This window comes from Lates calcarifer, unplaced genomic scaffold (genome assembly GCF_001640805.2).
Source record: "Lates calcarifer isolate ASB-BC8 unplaced genomic scaffold, TLL_Latcal_v3 _unitig_679_quiver_2075, whole genome shotgun sequence".
Taxonomy (NCBI): Eukaryota; Metazoa; Chordata; class Actinopteri; family Centropomidae; genus Lates; species Lates calcarifer.
Window position 1 is genome coordinate 235 of NW_026117901.1, and position 18,204 is coordinate 18,438.

An 18,204-nucleotide genomic window follows, 5' to 3' on the forward strand; every position below is an offset into this window, starting at 1 on the left:
CTATGACATTTCTTGACACCTAACTATACTAGGCCATTTTTTGACGGTTTTTGATGCTTATCTATACTACAGCCCTTGTTTTTGACCATTTTTGACGCCCTACTATACTATGACATTTTTTGACCATTTTTCCATGGCCTCACTATACTATGACATTTCTTGACGGCCTAACTATACTAGGCCATTTTTTGACGGTTTTTTGATGCTTATCTATACTACGGCCCTTGTTTTGACCATTTTTGACGCCCTACTATACTATGACATTTTTTGACCATTTTTCATGCCTCACTATACTATGACATTTCTTGATGCCTAACTATACTATGCCATTTTTTTGACGGTTTTGATGCTTATCTATACTACAGCCCTTGTTTTTGACCATTTTTGACGCCCTACTATACTATGACATTTTTTGACACCCTACTATACTATGAAAATTTTTGACACATACCTATAGTTATATTTTTTCACATTTTCAACACCTTACTATGACTGTTTTTTGTACTCTGTGTTGGACAGTTGATGTGAAGCTGTGAATTACCTGGAGGCCTCTGTCCTGGTCTCAAAGAACTTCTTCATTGTACGAAGACTCTGTGATCGCGGACAATGTCTCTGAGATTATGGACAATGTCTCTGTGATCATGGACTATGTCTTTGTGATCATGGACGATGTCTCTGAGATCATAGACGCTGTCTCTGTGACCATCGACAATGTCCCTGATCGCGGGCAATGCCGTCAAATCGGTGACCCCCGTCTCCGCCGATTCTATCGCAAGGTCTCTACGAAGCATGGGCAATGTCTCTGATCATGGACAACGTCTCTCTCATCTTTGACAAGGTCTTTGCGATCGTGGACAATGTCTCTGATCGTGGACGATGTCTCCCTCATCCTCAACAATGTCTCTCCGATCATGGACCATGTCTCTGCGATCGTGGATGACGTCTCAGCAGACGATGTCGTGGACAAAGTGGTAACACCTGGAGGAAATCAAAGAAAAACATACAAAGGGAATGATCAGTACACTACTACCTATTCTCATCAACAGTTTAACCATGAAAACACAGATAACTATTCACAAACATTAGAGGGGTTGTTTCAGAAAATGAACAGTTGACTATCATCACCTCCTGAAGAACCAACAACAAATCTTTGGGAAAAAGTAAAATGATTATTAATTGTGTGTCTATCAACTAATCACTGGAAGCAATCATGTATGTAACTGAACTACACAACAATAATAAACACCATCAGTTAAGTCTTTTGTTAAATGCAGGATTTTAACTTTTGTTGTTTATTTTGATGTGTTGTTTTCATTTTTGATGTCTTACTATAACGACTTCTATGATTACACTTTTCTGATATACTGAAAACTGAACATAAACATTTAATGTCAGTGCTCTGTGTTGGACAGTTGATGTAAACTTGTTTGTGAATTACCTGGAGGCCTCTGTCCTGGTCTCAAAGAACTTCTTCATTGTACGAAGACTCTGTGATCGTGGACTACGTCTCTGTGATCGCGGACAATGTCTCTGAGATTATGGACAATGTCTCTGTGATCATGGACTATGTCTTTGTGATCGTGGACGATGTCTCTGAGATCATAGACGCTGTCTCTGTGACCATCGACAATGTCCCTGATCGCGGGCAATGCCGTCAAATCGGTGACCCCCGTCTCCGCCGATTCTATCGCAAGGTCTCTACGAAGCATGGGCAATGTCTCTGATCATGGACAACGTCTCTCTCATCTTTGACAAGGTCTTTGCAATCGTGGACAATGTCTCTGATCGTGGACGATGTCTCCCTCATCCTCAACAATGTCTCTCCGATCATGGACCATGTCTCTGCGATCGTGGACGACGTCTCAGCGGACGATGTCGTGGACAAAGTGGTAACACCTGGAGGAAATCAAAGAAAAACATACAAAGGGAATGATCAGTACACTACTACCTATTCTCATCAACAGTTTAACCATGAAAACACAGATAACTATTCAACATTACAGCAGAACCACAACATTTAACAAACATTAGAGGGGTTGTTTCAGAAAATGAACAGTTGACTATCATCACCTCCTGAAGAACCAACAACAAATCTTTGGGAAAAAGTAAAATGATTATTAATTGTGTGTCTATCAACTAATCACTGAAGCAATCATGTATGTAACTGAACTACACAACACTAATAAACACCATCAGTTAAGTCATTTGTTGAATGCAGGATTTTAACTTGTGTTGTTTATTTTGATGTGTTGTTTTCATTTTTGATGTCTTACTATAACGACTTCTATGATTACACTTTTCTGATATACTGAAAACTGAACATAAACATTTAATGTCAGTGCTCTGTGTTGGACAGTTGATGTAAACTTGTTTGTGAATTACCTGGAGGCCTCTGTCCTGGTCTCAAAGAACTTCTTCATTGTACGAAGACTCTGTGATCGTGGACTGCGTCTCTGTGATCGCGGACAATGTCTCTGAGATTATGGACAATGTCTCTGTGATCATGGACTGTGTCTTTGTGATCGTGGACGATGTCTCTGAGATCATAGACGCTGTCTCTGTGACCATCGACAATGTCCCTGATCGCGGGCAATGCCGTCAAATCGGTGACCCCCGTCTCCGCCGATTCTATCGCAAGGTCTCTACGAAGCATGGGCAATGTCTCTGATCATGGACAACGTCTCTCTCATCTTTGACAAGGTCTTTGCGATCGTGGACAATGTCTCTGATCGTGGACGATGTCTCCCTCATCCTCAACAATGTCTCTCCGATCATGGACCATGTCTCTGCGATCGTGGACGACGTCTCAGCGGACGATGTCGTGGACAAAGTGGTAACACCTGGAGGAAATCAAAGAAAAACATACAAAGGGAATGATCAGTACACTACTACCTATTCTCATCAACAGTTTAACCATGAAAACACAGATAACTATTCAACATTACAGCTGAACCACAACATTTAACAAACATTAGAGGGGTTGTTTCAGAAAATGAACAGTTGACTATCATCACCTCCTGAAGAACCAACAACAAATCTTTGGGAAAAAGTAAAATGATTATTAATTGTGTGTCTATCAACTAATCACTGAAGCAATCATGTATGTAACTGAACTACACAACACTAATAAACACCATCAGTTAAGTCATTTGTTGAATGCAGGATTTTAACTTGTGTTGTTTATTTTGATGTGTTGTTTTCATTTTTGATGTCTTACTATAACGACTTCTATGATTACACTTTTCTGATATACTGAAAACTGAACATAAACATTTAATGTCAGTGCTCTGTGTTGGACAGTTGATGTAAACTTGTTTGTGAATTACCTGGAGGCCTCTGTCCTGGTCTCAAAGAACTTCTTCATTGTACGAAGACTCTGTGATCGTGGACTGCGTCTCTGTGATCGCGGACAATGTCTCTGAGATTATGGACAATGTCTCTGTGATCATGGACTGTGTCTTTGTGATCGTGGACGATGTCTCTGAGATCATAGACGCTGTCTCTGTGACCATCGACAATGTCCCTGATCGCGGGCAATGCCGTCAAATCGGTGACCCCCGTCTCCGCCGATTCTATCGCAAGGTCTCTACGAAGCATGGGCAATGTCTCTGATCATGGACAACGTCTCTCTCATCTTTGACAAGGTTTTTGCGATCGTGGACAATGTCTCTGATCGTGGACGATGTCTCCCTCATCCTCAACAATGTCTCTCCGATCATGGACCATGTCTCTGCGATCGTGGACGACGTCTCAGTGGACGATGTCGTGGACAAAGTGGTGACACCTGGAGGAAATCAAAGAAAAACATACAAAGGAAATGATCAATACACTACTACCTATTCTCATCAACAGTTTAACCATGAAAACACAGATAAACATTCAACATTACAGCTGAGCCACAACATTTAACAAACATTAGTGTCCCAGAAAATGGGCTGTTTACTGTCACATGAGAAATAAAAGCATCATATCTTTAAGAATCAATAGCAATAAATATTTGAACAGTGTAGAAGAATACAACACTGAAAACTAAACATTAAAATCTTGACAATCATACTTTTGAATAGATGAATGATGTTACTAGAATATGACTTTATAGATCTCAGAAAGAAAAGCATTTTTTAAAATAGTTTCTTTATGATAATTTAACCAGTAACCAGTTTAAACAGTAATTTCAGCTCATGCATTGTGACCCACTCTTGAGGCTTAAGACTTGTGGAGGAGCATAGAGTTAAAGTCTAGTTTTCAAAGCTTGTATTTAATACAAAACTAAGGCCAGTAAGGTCACCAGAAAGAAATTTCAATAATATACACAACTGAGGATCAGTTGATGGCAATGGACAAATTACTACCACAAAGCTACAAAGAGAAACAAAATAATCAGAATGACATGCTTAACTGACACACAGAAACAAAATGGCCACAAAGAAACGTTGAATGGCAATGTAAAACAGCCATCTAGAGACGTAAAACGATGCAATGCCACCACAAATAGACATGATATCGACATAATAATCTGCCATAAACTGATGTAAAATGACCAAGATGGAGCACAAAATTACAAAGAAGCAGAAAAATGTCTGCAAAGTAATTGTAAAGAGATGCAAACGGAGGTGTAGACAGACAAACTAATACTAAACGGTTACCAGCCTCCACAACTCATGTCACGGACGCCTTATTCAAAGACACAAAAAACACACGTTAACCCACGCAAATAAAAGCGACGACAAAAAGGAGGAAAGCACCAAAGACATCACTAGAAGTTAGGCTAATGTTCGACGCCAATGCTAATGCTCGCCACTGATGCTAACACCCAGGTGTAAGTCAAGTGGAGATGCAAAATTATTTAAAATGACCACAGATAGCCACAAACACTCTCGCCCTCGCGATATAAACGCCTGAAAACTGAATTAAAAGATATCATTACAAGGTAATACTAATGCTAACACCCTCTGATAACGTTAATGCTAACGTTAGCCATTGATTGTTTGCCTTACCTTCGCGTTGCAGGTGTATACAGCGTCCAGTCTCACTCGTGTTCGGCAAAAAAGCAGTTCCAGTGTTTTGTTTTAACACCCAGGCCTCTACAACGACGTTTTCTCATAGCACTAGCAAACAGATGCAAGCTTTCAAACTTGGCTTAAATCTGTTTTCGAATTTTGTTTCTCCGCCTCTCTGCGCTCTCCTGGCCAATCACGAAAAACGTTGAAGCCAATGACCACATACGTAAGCTAACATTGGCAGAATAACGCCGATTGGCTGGTCGATTCTACTTGCCTCTTTTCATCAAGTGTTCCATTCTGATCAAGATTATCAGTCCACAATGAATGAAAACAGCATGTTCTCAACACAGTCCACTGTACGTGTTTATTTACATCACATCTTTTGTACATTTACTGCTCAAAAATATGCAGCAGGTGTTACATTCAAGGCACAGTTCAGTCCCTCCAAACAAGTACTCTTTTTTGCTTCTGTCACATACGAAACAAAATCTGGAATGGAAATAATTACACAATGTAAACTTTATCAAAGCAGTAAACCATCAAAACTCTTAAAAAAAGGTTAACTGTCAAACTAAACACTTGACACTATCATATGGCTTGTGTGTTAATAAATACAGTATGTATATTTGGAAAATAGCCTTCTAATTACAGACATATCGTGGTGCAAAATGCTGTTGCTATGACATCTTTCTGTGCTGTGACATCAGTATTTCCACATATTTCTCTGAGTAGTATAAAAGTATGCTAGCAGGACAGGTATGAATGCTAGCACTTATAGCACTTATATACAGTATTTCCTCAAGTGATAAATCTGTGGTACCACAGGATTGCCTATGCTTCCTGGTGAATCTTGATGTGGAATTTGTAATTCACTGCAGTTGCAAAAAAGTCAAATTATGAAGCACCACAAGCACCAAAAAAACTTTTTCCACTCTCCAAAACAGTGAATATTTCAATTTTAACAGTCTACATTCTCTACAAGCTGTTTGACAAGAAACTGAAGAATTCAAATGCAGATGTCCTGCTTGAAGTGACTTTTAAATATGTCAAGTCATAACAACTGTACAAAGATGTCTGTGACTTTTCTTGTATTTCTATGAAAACAGGATGAATTCAAATAAATTTCCCATCAATGTTAGTTTTGTTCAGGGTGTAGGTTAAAACCCAATGTACAGTTAAAATTTTGAATGTGCAACAAAATGTACAATAAATCCATACCTTTAGACTGTAAACAGACTGAGTAGCAAGTACAGTTCTAACAAAAAGCTACAGTTTATACCAAAGTAGATTTTTTTTAAATGTTGTTTTTGCCTTTAATGTTAAGTACTTTAACAAAAATAAGTGATATACACCAAGGGCTGGATAAACCAAAAATTCACCACAAATATGCAGATGCATTTGAAAATGAAAACTGGTCATCAAAACATATTTTACTTATCTTCAGCCCACCACCAAAAGAAAAAAAAAATATATCAAAGTTCTCAAATGTGTGCTACATTTTAACTGCACATACTCTCACCATAAACAAAAGCTTTGGTAAAGTGGCAACAAGTAGGCATACAAAAAGGAAGCAATTTTATCTCCACTTCAAATCTTTGTTGGTGGACAAACATGTCGGTTACATTCATGAAAAAATTACAGAAAATCTATGCTGGCAACAGAAAGAAGCACAGTTGATGATTCTTGGTTAACGGTCCTCAGGCAACAAACTTGTTCTTGGTTGTGGAGCCACTCTTTGTGGCTGTGTCAGCATGTGACTGATATCCAATGATCACTTTTGGCGGAACACCTAATCTCTCTTTATACACACGCCTGGAAAGGAAAACATAAGATAAACATTTACTATATATTAGGAAATGCACTTTAGAAAAAAATCTTCAAAATCTTTAAAAAGGAATACATAACACAACCAAGTTGTGCACTACTCTGTAACAAACATAATCCTTGCCAGTGTCACCTCTACTATAGCATCAAGCTTCAGCAAACTAGTTCAAAGAGGTTATCCTCTGATAAGGTATTTGGCCCCAGAGGGATTTTCCACAGGTTAAAAATCTATATTTAAAAAAACAATGCAGCTGGCATTTTTTGTAGATTTTAAAATTTTACACATTTTCCATTAACAACTGTGGAATTCTCTGCTCACCCTATGTGTGTGATGGCCTCTTTGTTTTCATAGTCTGTGGTCCATATAGCTATTTTGTCTCCTTTGGCTCTGACGTTGATGACGGCTCCACACACATCGTCACTGTAGTCATCGAAAGCTTCACCCACAAGACACAAGAGCTGCAGGAAAAACAGATATAATTTCAAAGTGTCTTGTAATTGGTAAGCACTTTTTCACTTGTCAGTGACCGTTAGCAGCTGCATCAATGGCTCAAGTCTATTCAAGTATCCCAGTAAGCCATCACAGTGTGACACTGAGCCAGTATGCTGAATACCAAGACCCTGCATCAATTTTATTATTTACATCTGTGCTTTTCCTGCTGTGATGTGTCAAATGTCTGGTGAAAAACACCTGTAGATAAGACTAATAATGGTATAGTTAACGTTATATAGTTAACCAATACTAGACAAGAGTGAACATACTGTCTCCAACCAGAAACGGTCCAGGTCTGATTTGCGCTGCTGTTTGGACAGAGTTATCAGCCAGCGTCCACCTCGTCGGTTCCTTTCGTCCTCCCACATGGGCTCAATTCCATCCTGTATCCGAATAAAGGTTAAAGCTCACAACACAACAAAATATCCCAACATATCTGTAATTAACTAATGTTTTAAGTTCTCAGTTGGCCTTTAGATTTTGACTTTGACAGATTTGAACACATTCTAAATTTAAAGTCAGACAAGAGTGTGTATGTCTATAATCTAGGCAGAACGTGGATGTGATAAAAAACTAAAAAAAAGGTATCAAATAGTATCTACTGGATACAAACTTGGAGGGGGAAAAATGACCACCTGATACAAACAGTACTTAACAGAGGCTTACATGATTCCTATTAAGATAAGAGGTAAAGATAAATGTGATTTATGATTGAAGTGGACAACTCCTGCACAAATGAAATATTCAAGTCAATTCAATTTTTTTTCTGAAAATAGGAGGAATTAAATAAATTCCATTTACTGTCCTTTCTGAAAAATAATTTACACAAAAGAAAAAAAAACAAACAAAAAGAGTCAAATATTCTTTGTCAACTGGATTGTCACAAAACATGACATCTGTGCTACAGAGGTTACATGCACATGTACACTGTAGCTACAACTTCAGAGGGACAATCATCAACTGTGCTAAAATGACAAGCAGCACGAGATAAGATTATCATAGGTGTGGTGAATTAAGGTGTCTGCACTGTCAGGATGTGTACACCTCTAACTTGTTTGGCAAGGTTTAAATACTGGGATACATTTGTCTGGTGTCAGCCAAACAGTCAAACTGATAGCACCTGATAAGGTGAACTGGATTCACTTTGATTCCAAGATAACATAGTGTAGTGAGAATGCAACACAAAGCACTAAGAAAAAATGGCTGCATTAAAAGACTGCAGCAGAGTTGTGTGTGTGCAGCTCCCTCCTTTGATGTGCATTCAAACCAGCACCTCACTTAAATAGGTGTGTGTTTTCCTTCAGTTCTTCAAGAATGCAACAGAACAGCCTGGGTGTGTGACACTCAGTTAAAAAGCTGAACAAAAATAAGGGATTATACAATTCATCTTCTGATCATGGCAACTGTCTAGAAACATCTTGTCTAGTTAGATATGTACTGGATTATAAAACCATGTCAGAATGTGAATAAAAGGATTTGAGGCAATTTCTCATCACAATCCTGTGTTTTCAACTGTCTAACTTTATGACAGATGAGGTCCAGTTTCAGTCAGTCTCAAATGATTCTCATAACTAACTCTTCCTCCATGATTTCTTTGTGGCCTCCAGAGAAGATGACGTCAAGTCCAGTAAAGTGCAGCCTAACACTCTGCATAAACTGGGATCAACTGTTTTGATTCCCCCACCTACTGGGTACATGTGTCACTGATGGTGGAGTCAACAAAAGTCTGTTTAAAACTATTGGTTCCTTAGTAATAAGATAGTGTGCTACACCCAAAGACCACGGATGTTCTTTATAGTTATGAGCAAGTAGACCGAAACTATAGCCCTGGACACAAACTGAAACTGTAACCCTGTCCAGTCTGCCTGTTTTAATATGATTATCTGTTTTAACCTTGGAAGCTTTGACAATTTATTGTTTTAAGTTAATATATTGTATAATATTGACAAACAGAGATAAAGGCTCTCTTACCTTAAACAGCGAATAGTCACAGCCAGACATTAAGTTACTTGATAGTTGAATGTGATTGTATAATCTGAGGAGAAGCAATATTTTATGTACAAGAGAGAACTTGTCAGCAGCCTGGCTAGCAACATGGTGCAATATGAATTTAACCTCACATGACCAAGAACTGGCAGGTAAAAGTGTTCTCTTCGTAACCAAATCAGTGAGAGAAATTGATCAATCAAATGCATTCAGTTTCACAGTATATAAACTGACATGAATGCTAGGGGGAAAATAAATATTAAAACACAAACACACACACACACACACACACACGCACGCACAAATGCAGGATGTTATTTACTTGCATTCAGATTTAATTTTCCCCTCCCAAATCACTGAACTAATGTGCACCAAATGTGATCATGATTAGGTTGGGTTTAATTATACAGTTTTTGGTGTAGTCAAGTGTAGAGCAACAATAAATATAATACTTACGCCCAGAAGTCTTCCACTGTGTCAAATTTGGAGATGAGACGAAGGTTGGCTTGCCACGTTTTGCTTTTGTCATTCTTGAAAAACCACAGAGCCCATCTGTAAATCCAAGAAAAATGTTACTTCAGATTATAGCTGCATGTTTTGCCTTCATTTGTGAAAACTAACTAACTAACTAACAAACAACTTATAACTTGTGTCGGTGGAAGGTACACAGGCTCAAATCTTAGCCAATTTAAAGCATCTTCCAGCAAGACCATATGGCCAATAAGCAGTAACTGGCAGCACTGTTCTTCTAAGATGAAAATGAACTCTTCATCATCTCCATCCTTCTATTCTGTGTGTTGACAGGCACACAAAGTTTAATGTCATTACCTGAGGCTGGCAAGGGCTAAATTTACCACTATTAACTCGTCTTTAGCAAACTGAAAATTGTATTGCTGTATTGATGCACTTGCCCGCACGGATTTCTGCAAATGGAATTATAACTTTTTGACTCTGTTGGGGAAAAAGGACAGATGGGAACTGAGCTGCAGTCTTACTTGTTTTGTAGTGGGTGCTTGATGTATGCTTCAGGATTCACAACCTTCTGAACTGTTGTTTCACATTTCTCCTTTTCAGGATTTGCAGGAACTGAAGTTGACGCCTAGAGAACGAAAAAAGTAAAAAAAAAAAAAAAAAAAAAAAGACTATTTAAATTGGCATATTTCTCATGTACTATCTATGATGACAGCTACTGCAGTGTTGCACTGTTTGTAAAATCCTTCCGGTCATAGCTGTCACACTTTGTGATGTGCATGAGATGTGTGTGGGAGTGAATTGTAGATTGGAAGGCAGAATTTTTATTTTGGGAACGTGATTAGTTAAGGAGAAGTTGCAGATCTCAGGCACACCAGGAGTGTAGCAGAATTCAATTTTCCAGCTTTTGAAGTGAAAATAAACTTTTCATTCAAAGGCATTTACATTCAGATTTTTTAGTACATTTATTTTCAGAACCTTTTGCACACGTAAAGACAGAAAACACACAGACTGACATAGTTTCACAAGTCTCTACCCACATTTGCAAATATTATTTCTACAGTCATATATTTCATAAATGTTAAATTAATTTTGTTTTGACCCATGTCCACGAGAACAGTATTATTTTTACCCTGTCCTAGGCTTAGGTAGCTAACATCCACAATGAAATGTAACTTTTTTTATATCAATTTTTAACGTAATTTTCAATTCAAAGAGGAAGTTAAAGCATGGACTAGTATGTGCAGAAGACGTGTTCACAGAACTTGCTTTTATCGCATGGTCACTGTTTTACATTGCATAATATGCACTGTGGTGATCTGCCCAACCCCTACACATGTGATTAAGCAAAAATGAATCCATAATACCGGAGCACTAACGTTGTGCAGTCAAGTCGAGTTTCCCGTTAACGTTTGTAGGGGCACAACCAACGGTTAACAAAATAACGTTACCGAAGCCGTGACTCCCCTCATTCATCCAGCCATCAGAGTTCATCTCAGGGTGCCGACTGTTGTATACACTCGTTCAATACTGTTAACTAAGTCGTGTTGACTACACTTTAACGACAGTTACCGTGAACAGTAAACACGTTTCACAAGCTGCAGTGTCAGAAATAATTATGAGAATAGCGACTACCTTTCATTTGAAATGCTAAATTAGTAATGTTTGGCTAGCGACTTCTGTTACCTGTCAGAGGTAATATCAGGAAGTTTACAGAATTCCCGATTCTGTCTGTTACTCGGTCGAACGTGTCAATAACTTATATTATTTCACTGGTGTTTTAAACATCGGGTAAACGGCTTGCTTGGACGGCAATAGCCCAAGTTGGGTGATGTAGCTATGAGTGTGCAGCGGTGTACTCACCACTAGAGCGGTCGCCATCTTCTGGAAATCACATTCAGTTTTTTGGCGTGTGTTAAAATAGCTGATTGGGCCATCTGGTACGCTACATGACGCATGCGCAAGAAGATGGACAAAGGTACATATTGATCCAGGGGGTGTGTGTCACTCTGCATGACTCTGACAGTAGTGGAAGAAACAATCACATCGTTTGCCTAAGTAAAAGTATCATAATCAAATGACTATAATATATCCTGTTACAAGTAGCATTCAAAATCCTTTGAAAGTATCAGCTAAATATACTCCAAAGTAAAAGTAGTCATTATGCAGAATGCCCCCTGACAGAGTTGAATTGACATGTAGGGAAGTACCAGCAGCAGAAAATGGAAATACTCAAGTAAAGTACAGGGCACGTACCTCTTAGCCTCTTAACTGTACTGGACAGTACTTGAGTAAATGTATTATATGTTAATTTCCACCACAGATTGTGGGTGTAATATCCAGCAAGGGCAGATTATCTAAAAAAATTAAAAATTTATCTGAAAAAGCTCAGAAGGCAGTAGTAATTAACTGTGGTTGAAGTGATGACAACAGATTGGATAATTAAATAATTCTGGTGGGAAAAATAGTGCAATAGTTGTACAACATGTTGTAGAATAATACTTATCACACCTGAAGTCCCTGTTGTGGTTTACATACCCTATTTATGAACCATGTAAAACGATCAGTAGAATTTGTCAGGATGAGGTAGACAAACAGGGCTTTCCAAGCTCTATTTGACTGGAGAAATTACTCTTTTGCAGTCAAACTGGGTCATCCCATCACCTTTATCAATATTGCTGATGATGACTGTGTCAGTGTGTTACATAAATGTCACTGTGTTACTAGACTGTCAGGGTGGCATGGTGACCTTGAGAGCCAGGATGATGCCTGCAATGCCTGGAGGTCAGGTATAGTATGTTTATATAACCCTTAATCAAAATTCTGGTCTAAGAGGTCATGACAACAGACAAGGAACTAGAATGTCCCCTTAAACAGCTGCAGACATTTAAAAAAAAAAAACAGACATAAAAATGAGGAAGTGTTAAGTCAACTGCATGCCACACAACCTGTTGTACTTTAATGTGCAAAATATGAATGAAATATGAAAATTTTGCTTGTCTTGGTGAGCACACTTTTATCTGTAAGGGAGCAAAATATTTACAGCGGACAGTCTAGATTTTGTATTGCAGTGAGAGGTTAATATTGCAAAAACCAATTTGTTGAAATGTTATACGTGCACTGAATCCATAAGAAATACACATATACTCTATAATATACAGGCTTATTATCAACCACCACTGATAAATCATGTTCCTCTGAGTGATAAAACAATCATCAAGTTAACATGCGCAGCAGGTATTTCTAATTCGTGATCCTATCAATTTGTGATGTGCTCTTTTAGGTTCCATGAAGACCTTTCCCAAAATTCAAATTCAAAATATAATAGTGTATACCCTAAGTAAATATTCCAGATATTATAACTGGAATATTTGTTCTTCCATAAATATTGCATTATGTAAAAAGGGTTCTCACTTATTAATCACATTAATGTGTATATTTTATTGTAATATTGTAATATTTAGTGTCTGACACATATGACCGAATGCTGTTTTCATGCTAGTTGGTAAAAGAGACCAACTATTGAGTGTTTTTTTTTCTTATAAAACATAACATTAGTCAGTAATGAGCAATAAAAGGAAAAGCAGTGAATAAATGCATTTCCAAAAAAAAAATTTAATGGCACTGTTTTTGTTTTGAACAGGTATGCTGTCTGTTAATAAAAATGATGTTCTAACATTTTAAGTTATGTTATCAAATAAGTGCAGAAATCAATTAAGTGCTGCAGCTATGGAAGGAGATTGTTTAAAGGCAGGATGTGAAGGATGTCAATGTTGTAGGTGCTTCAAAAGGTCAGCACTGTGCGAATACTGCAACGAGAAAAAAGAAAATCTGTTAGGCTGGGAAATAAAGAACCACAGTCAACAGAACTACAGAAAACAAAACAAACCAAAAAAAAAGACAAAAACAGTGTATGTACTTTACAGAGTACCAAAATCAATTGACTCTAATATGCAATGACTGTGTAAATGAATTGTCCTACTCACCTCTTCCCAGCATGCATGAGGTCAAATCCCTCATTGATCTGCTCGAAGGGCAGGGTGTGTGTAACAAACTCATCCACCTTCAGCTTCTTATTCATGTAGTCCTCCACCAGTTTAGGAACACTCTCCACACTCTTCCAGCCTGGGGGTGAAAATGAAAACCAGTTTACCAACTGTAATTTTCGGTGAGCCAAAATTCCAAGGCACTGATCTCCCAGCTAAAACAATATAAAGAGCTAGTCATGCAGAACAATAACACAACAAAAATAAAACCAAACCACAATAACTAGTTATATGCTTCATGCAGAAGGGTATAAGGACAGCTTATGTCTTCTACAACTGTTTAATGACCACTTCAAGTCTAATAAAATATCACTACATATACAGATATTTTCATTTGAGACAAATTTGATCTTAGTGTCAAACTATTAAAAGAACAGTTTTACTCAAGTTTAATAAAGGTAGACGCTAAAAAAGCCCAAATGCCCATTGATTTTACTTCAGTCTAGATCTGCCTCCTGTCTCTGATTATAATATGCAAAAGACACTGAACTGCCAGACCACATTAAGCCCTTTATAACAAGACATTCTCCACCACAGTCACTCACTCACCTCCAAAGGCTGTTCCCCTCCACACTCTGCCTGTCACCAGCTGGAATGGTCTGGTCGATATCTCCTGTCCAGCTCCGGCTACACCGATAATGACACTTTCACCCCATCCTTTGTGGCATGCCTCCAGAGCAGCTCTCTGAAATAATAAACTGGTAATTTTCTCTTTTTCCATGCACTGCCAACTTATGAATAGTGTTTTATATGCTGCTTGTGCCACCTGTCGACTACAGTGAACACAATGCATATCTGCAATGGCTCTTTAATGGACACTGATAACCCAACTAAGGTGATGCAGGAACAACACAACTTATAACAGTGTTTCCCATGTTGCTTATTGCTGTATCTATGTGATGTGCTGCATATTTTGCATATTAAAATGTGAACACAAACTCATTCTCACCATGATCTGCACATTTCCAATGCACTCAAAGGAATAGTCCACACCCCCGTCAGTCATCTCCACCAGAACTTCCTGGATGGGCTTGCTGTGGTCTTTGGGGTTCACAAACTCAGTGGCTCCAAACTCCTTGGCTTTCTCAAACTTTGCAGGGTTGATGTCCACGCCAATGATCCTGGTTGCCCCAGCTACCTTGCAGCCCATGATTACAGCCAAGCCGACAGCTCCAAGGCCAAATACAGCACATGTGGAACCAGGCTCAACCTGAATGTGCATGAAGAAGAAGAGCAATTTGAATGTTTTGGCTGATGTAGCCCTATCACATTTACTCATAAACAGACCTGGATTTTCTTGAATGTTTTATTGAGTTATACAGCAATTCACTTCTCTTTTTAATGCATGTACCAGAAATTAAAAAAGGTGTCAAAAACTTGGAAACACAAGTCATTCTTTCTGTAAGGATACCATTAAATGTTTTTTGAAATGGTGCTAGTAAATTTGTTAATACATCACTGTCAGTTTCCAACTTGGAAACTGAGCCCTTGGCAATGATTCATAGTCACATCAAATCTGCATGATTTTATATGGGTGACCCATTTCAGAGTGAAACCTGGAGACAGTGACAGAATTTGCATCTCTTTTCATTGTCCCTGGAGGCTACACTTTGTGACAAACATGTTTTGCATAAAGAGCTTTAAACAATAAAATGTGTCACAATTTTCCGGTGGTGGTTATCTCCTTTGGAGGAAAAATTCATTAACTACTTTTTAAACTTTTTTTTTAACAAGCACTGTAATAGCAAGGCCAACAGCCTGTGATACCCACCTTGGCAGTATTAAGAGCGGCACCGTAGCCTGTGGAAATGCCACATCCAAGAAGGCACACTTTATCCAGTGGAGCACTCTCATTCACTTTGGCCAGAGAGATGTCGGCCACCACGGTGTACTCAGAGAAGGTGCTGGTACCATGAAGTGAAACACTTGCTTTCCCTTGCAAGTGAAGCGTGAGGTCTTGTCAGGGAGCAGGCCTTGGCCCTGGGTTACTCTGCAGGGTGGAAGCAGAGGAAAAGATGATTTCATTTGATGTGCGTATGATGAAATACAATCGCTGTGCACTTCAATGCAATGCAGGCAGGAGCTCACACTGATGATGACTGAGCTTTGATATGTTTGCCCTGGGGTGAGGCACCTGAGGCTGTGAGATCAACTACTGAGGTTGAAGTACAAACCAAAAAAAAGGAGGAAAAAAAACAGCCTTCACCAACTCAATGTTGCATAAATTAGTCTGAAACGTTACCTAATTTTCTGGCAAAGGTGGTCTTGGGATTTTTGCAGAATTTGCATTCACCACACTGTGGCACATACAACGGAATGACAGTATCACCTTTATCAAAGAGAATTGTCAATAATTAAAATCATAAAAGAGTGCTTATTTGTAAAACTGCAAACAAGATTAAGTGTCCATATTTTGAACTGGTGCACCATACCTGGTTTGAATTTGGTGACACCCTCACCGACGCTCTCAACTGTCCCAGCACCCTCATGGCCCAAGATTACAGGGAAAAGTCCCTCGGGGTCACTGCCACTCAGGGTGTAGGCATCTGTATGACACACTCCGGTGGCAAAGATCTGAGAGAAAAGTGTTATTTAAAGTTTATTCTTCCTTGGGGAGATTGTTAGGTCTTTTTCTGCCTCTCATGCTGATAAGACATTCCTAAAAAAATACAGACTAGAAAGAGCCTCCTCCCTGACTTGGCCTTCCAAATCTTTATCAGTTGCATTTATATTAGGCTTGTCTGGCATGGAAGATTGTGGCAGGCAATGGTTTACCTTGATGCGGACTTCATGGCCTTAGGTGGTGCTACCTCCACCTCTTCAATGGTAAGAGGCTTCCCAGGTTCCCAGGCAACAGCTGCTTGCACTTGATCACCTGAGGGCAAAGCACAGAACGTTTTTTCATTCATACAATGCAACTACAATTAAATGAGTAACTGTAGCTTTATAGTGCCTGTTAAAGGCCGAGTTAGCCACTCAGTGTAATTAGCCTTTGAACTGTATCCAAGCTTATGCAAGCGTTGCACTATTTTCCTGCTGGAGTGACCGTTAGCGTTCCGATTTACTATGAACATAGCTTTTCAGGTGCCTCATATTCTTGACTCACTAGGGGAGACGTGGCTGCAATTTATTGTTCACTAAAAGTAGTTTCACGTGCTTTACTCGCTTTGTCAACTCTATTTTTTAAAGTATCTGTCAGGACAAGGATATCAGCAACTTGCAAATACCAGCTGCGACCGCCTGCCCCCAGATCCCTGTCAAGTAATTGAACAGTGATTCGTTGTACTTGTTCATTCAACACACGTGAACGTGTGCAGGTTGTTTAAAATAACCTTGATTTTTGCGCTTCAAGTGAAACTGAAGCCACTTTAACGATACATGAACGAGGAAAGAATGCAATTGAAATATTTCTGGCGCATTTTGTAGGAAATTTACTTACTTTTCCAGCTGTCTCCATGTTCTTTTCTCCAGCACGAGAGGACGGGGCGGTGCGTGCGTGGCCGTAAAGGAGTCAACGCCTGGACCAATCACAGACCAGAACGCGGGTACGCATGACGCAGACACGTTGGACGCATAAAGTGTAAGTTCATTGATTTGGTACAAAGACTTCATTTTGTATCATGTGAATGTCCAGAGATAAAAACTGTAAATGTCTTGCATTGAAAACGTTACTTAGATAAAAGCAGGTTTAATCAGAAAAATCCACTTAAAGTATTAAAAGTACTGTGACTGACATATTATTACATTAAATCATTTTTACATTCATGGGAAGGCAGCATTTTGTCATGTTGTAACCAGATGTGTAAAACTGCAGCTACTGATTATTTCCATTGTGGATTCATCTGCTGATTATTTTCTTGATTAATCAGTTGATTCCAGCAAATTAATGTGAAAACATCCATCTAGTGTCTCTCTGCATACATCATTCTGCACAGTCAAAATCAAACATCCAAGTGGAGTAGCAAACAGCAGAATACATTTTTGTGTGGAGAGAAACTTAAACAATACTCTCTGAACTAGATTTGGGCACTTGCTATATAAGTTTTTATTTCTATTCTGGGTAACAATGTTGGATAAAAATGCTATCTACAACTACATACAACATTTGTATTGTATATTTGTATTGTTTCATAACATCGAAGATTCTTGCAAAACCTGAGAATATACAACAGACACACAGTTACAAAGCACCTTTTAATCAAGGCCTTTTACAAAAATGTGACAATATTTGGCTTTAAGATTTTACAATGAGTGTTAAAATTTTTTAACTGACACTGAATAATCTGATTTCCTACACATTTTCCCACATTTGACAAATGTAATGCATGGAAGTTTGTGAAAATATCTTGAAATTTTTATCAAAAGCACAAACATATGTCAT

General features: G+C 38.6%; 2 protein-coding genes and 1 long non-coding RNA gene across 3 annotated transcripts; all 3 read right to left on the bottom strand.

The window, feature by feature from the left end:
- Positions 1–1,351: 1,351 nt before the first annotated feature.
- On the bottom strand, positions 1,352–5,185 carry LOC127142143 (uncharacterized). Its single transcript, XR_007812639.1, has 4 exons — positions 4,998–5,185; positions 3,327–3,784; positions 2,383–2,840; positions 1,352–1,896 (listed from the first exon to the last, which is right to left on the bottom strand). It is a non-coding gene; the product is annotated as an uncharacterized LOC127142143 (long non-coding RNA).
- Positions 5,186–5,341: 156 nt separating this feature from the next.
- LOC108879495 (eukaryotic translation initiation factor 4E-1A-like) lies at positions 5,342–11,764 on the bottom strand. Its single transcript, XM_018670772.2, has 7 exons — positions 11,641–11,764; positions 10,302–10,405; positions 9,763–9,858; positions 9,292–9,355; positions 7,590–7,703; positions 7,147–7,286; positions 5,342–6,815 (listed from the first exon to the last, which is right to left on the bottom strand). The coding sequence occupies exons 1-7, from the start codon at positions 11,656–11,658 to the stop codon at positions 6,701–6,703; spliced, it is 651 nt and encodes a 216-aa protein (XP_018526288.1). The 5' UTR covers positions 11,659–11,764; the 3' UTR covers positions 5,342–6,700.
- A 936-nt stretch (positions 11,765–12,700) lies between these two features.
- Positions 12,701–17,341, bottom strand: LOC108879494 (alcohol dehydrogenase class-3-like; the record flags this gene model as incomplete). The annotated part of the gene is given in 12 exon segments (XM_018670771.2): positions 12,701–13,586; positions 13,764–13,902; positions 14,373–14,508; positions 14,773–15,033; positions 15,595–15,737; positions 15,740–15,813; positions 16,066–16,084; positions 16,087–16,152; positions 16,256–16,397; positions 16,599–16,615; positions 16,618–16,698; positions 17,263–17,341. Coding segments are annotated over 12 exon segments (1,182 nt in total), but the record flags the coding sequence as incomplete, so codon positions are not given.
- Positions 17,342–18,204: the final 863 nt, after the last annotated feature.

Bases quoted from the DNA above. Each gene is read 5' to 3' on its own strand.
- LOC108879495 (XM_018670772.2), bottom strand. The intron at 9,859-10,301 runs GTAAGACTGCAG...TTGGATTTACAG, and splicing joins AAGCACCCACTACAAAACAA to ATGGGCTCTGTGGTTTTTCA. The intron at 6,816-7,146 runs GTGAGCAGAGAA...TTTCCTTTCCAG, and splicing joins GAGGCCATCACACACATAGG to GCGTGTGTATAAAGAGAGAT.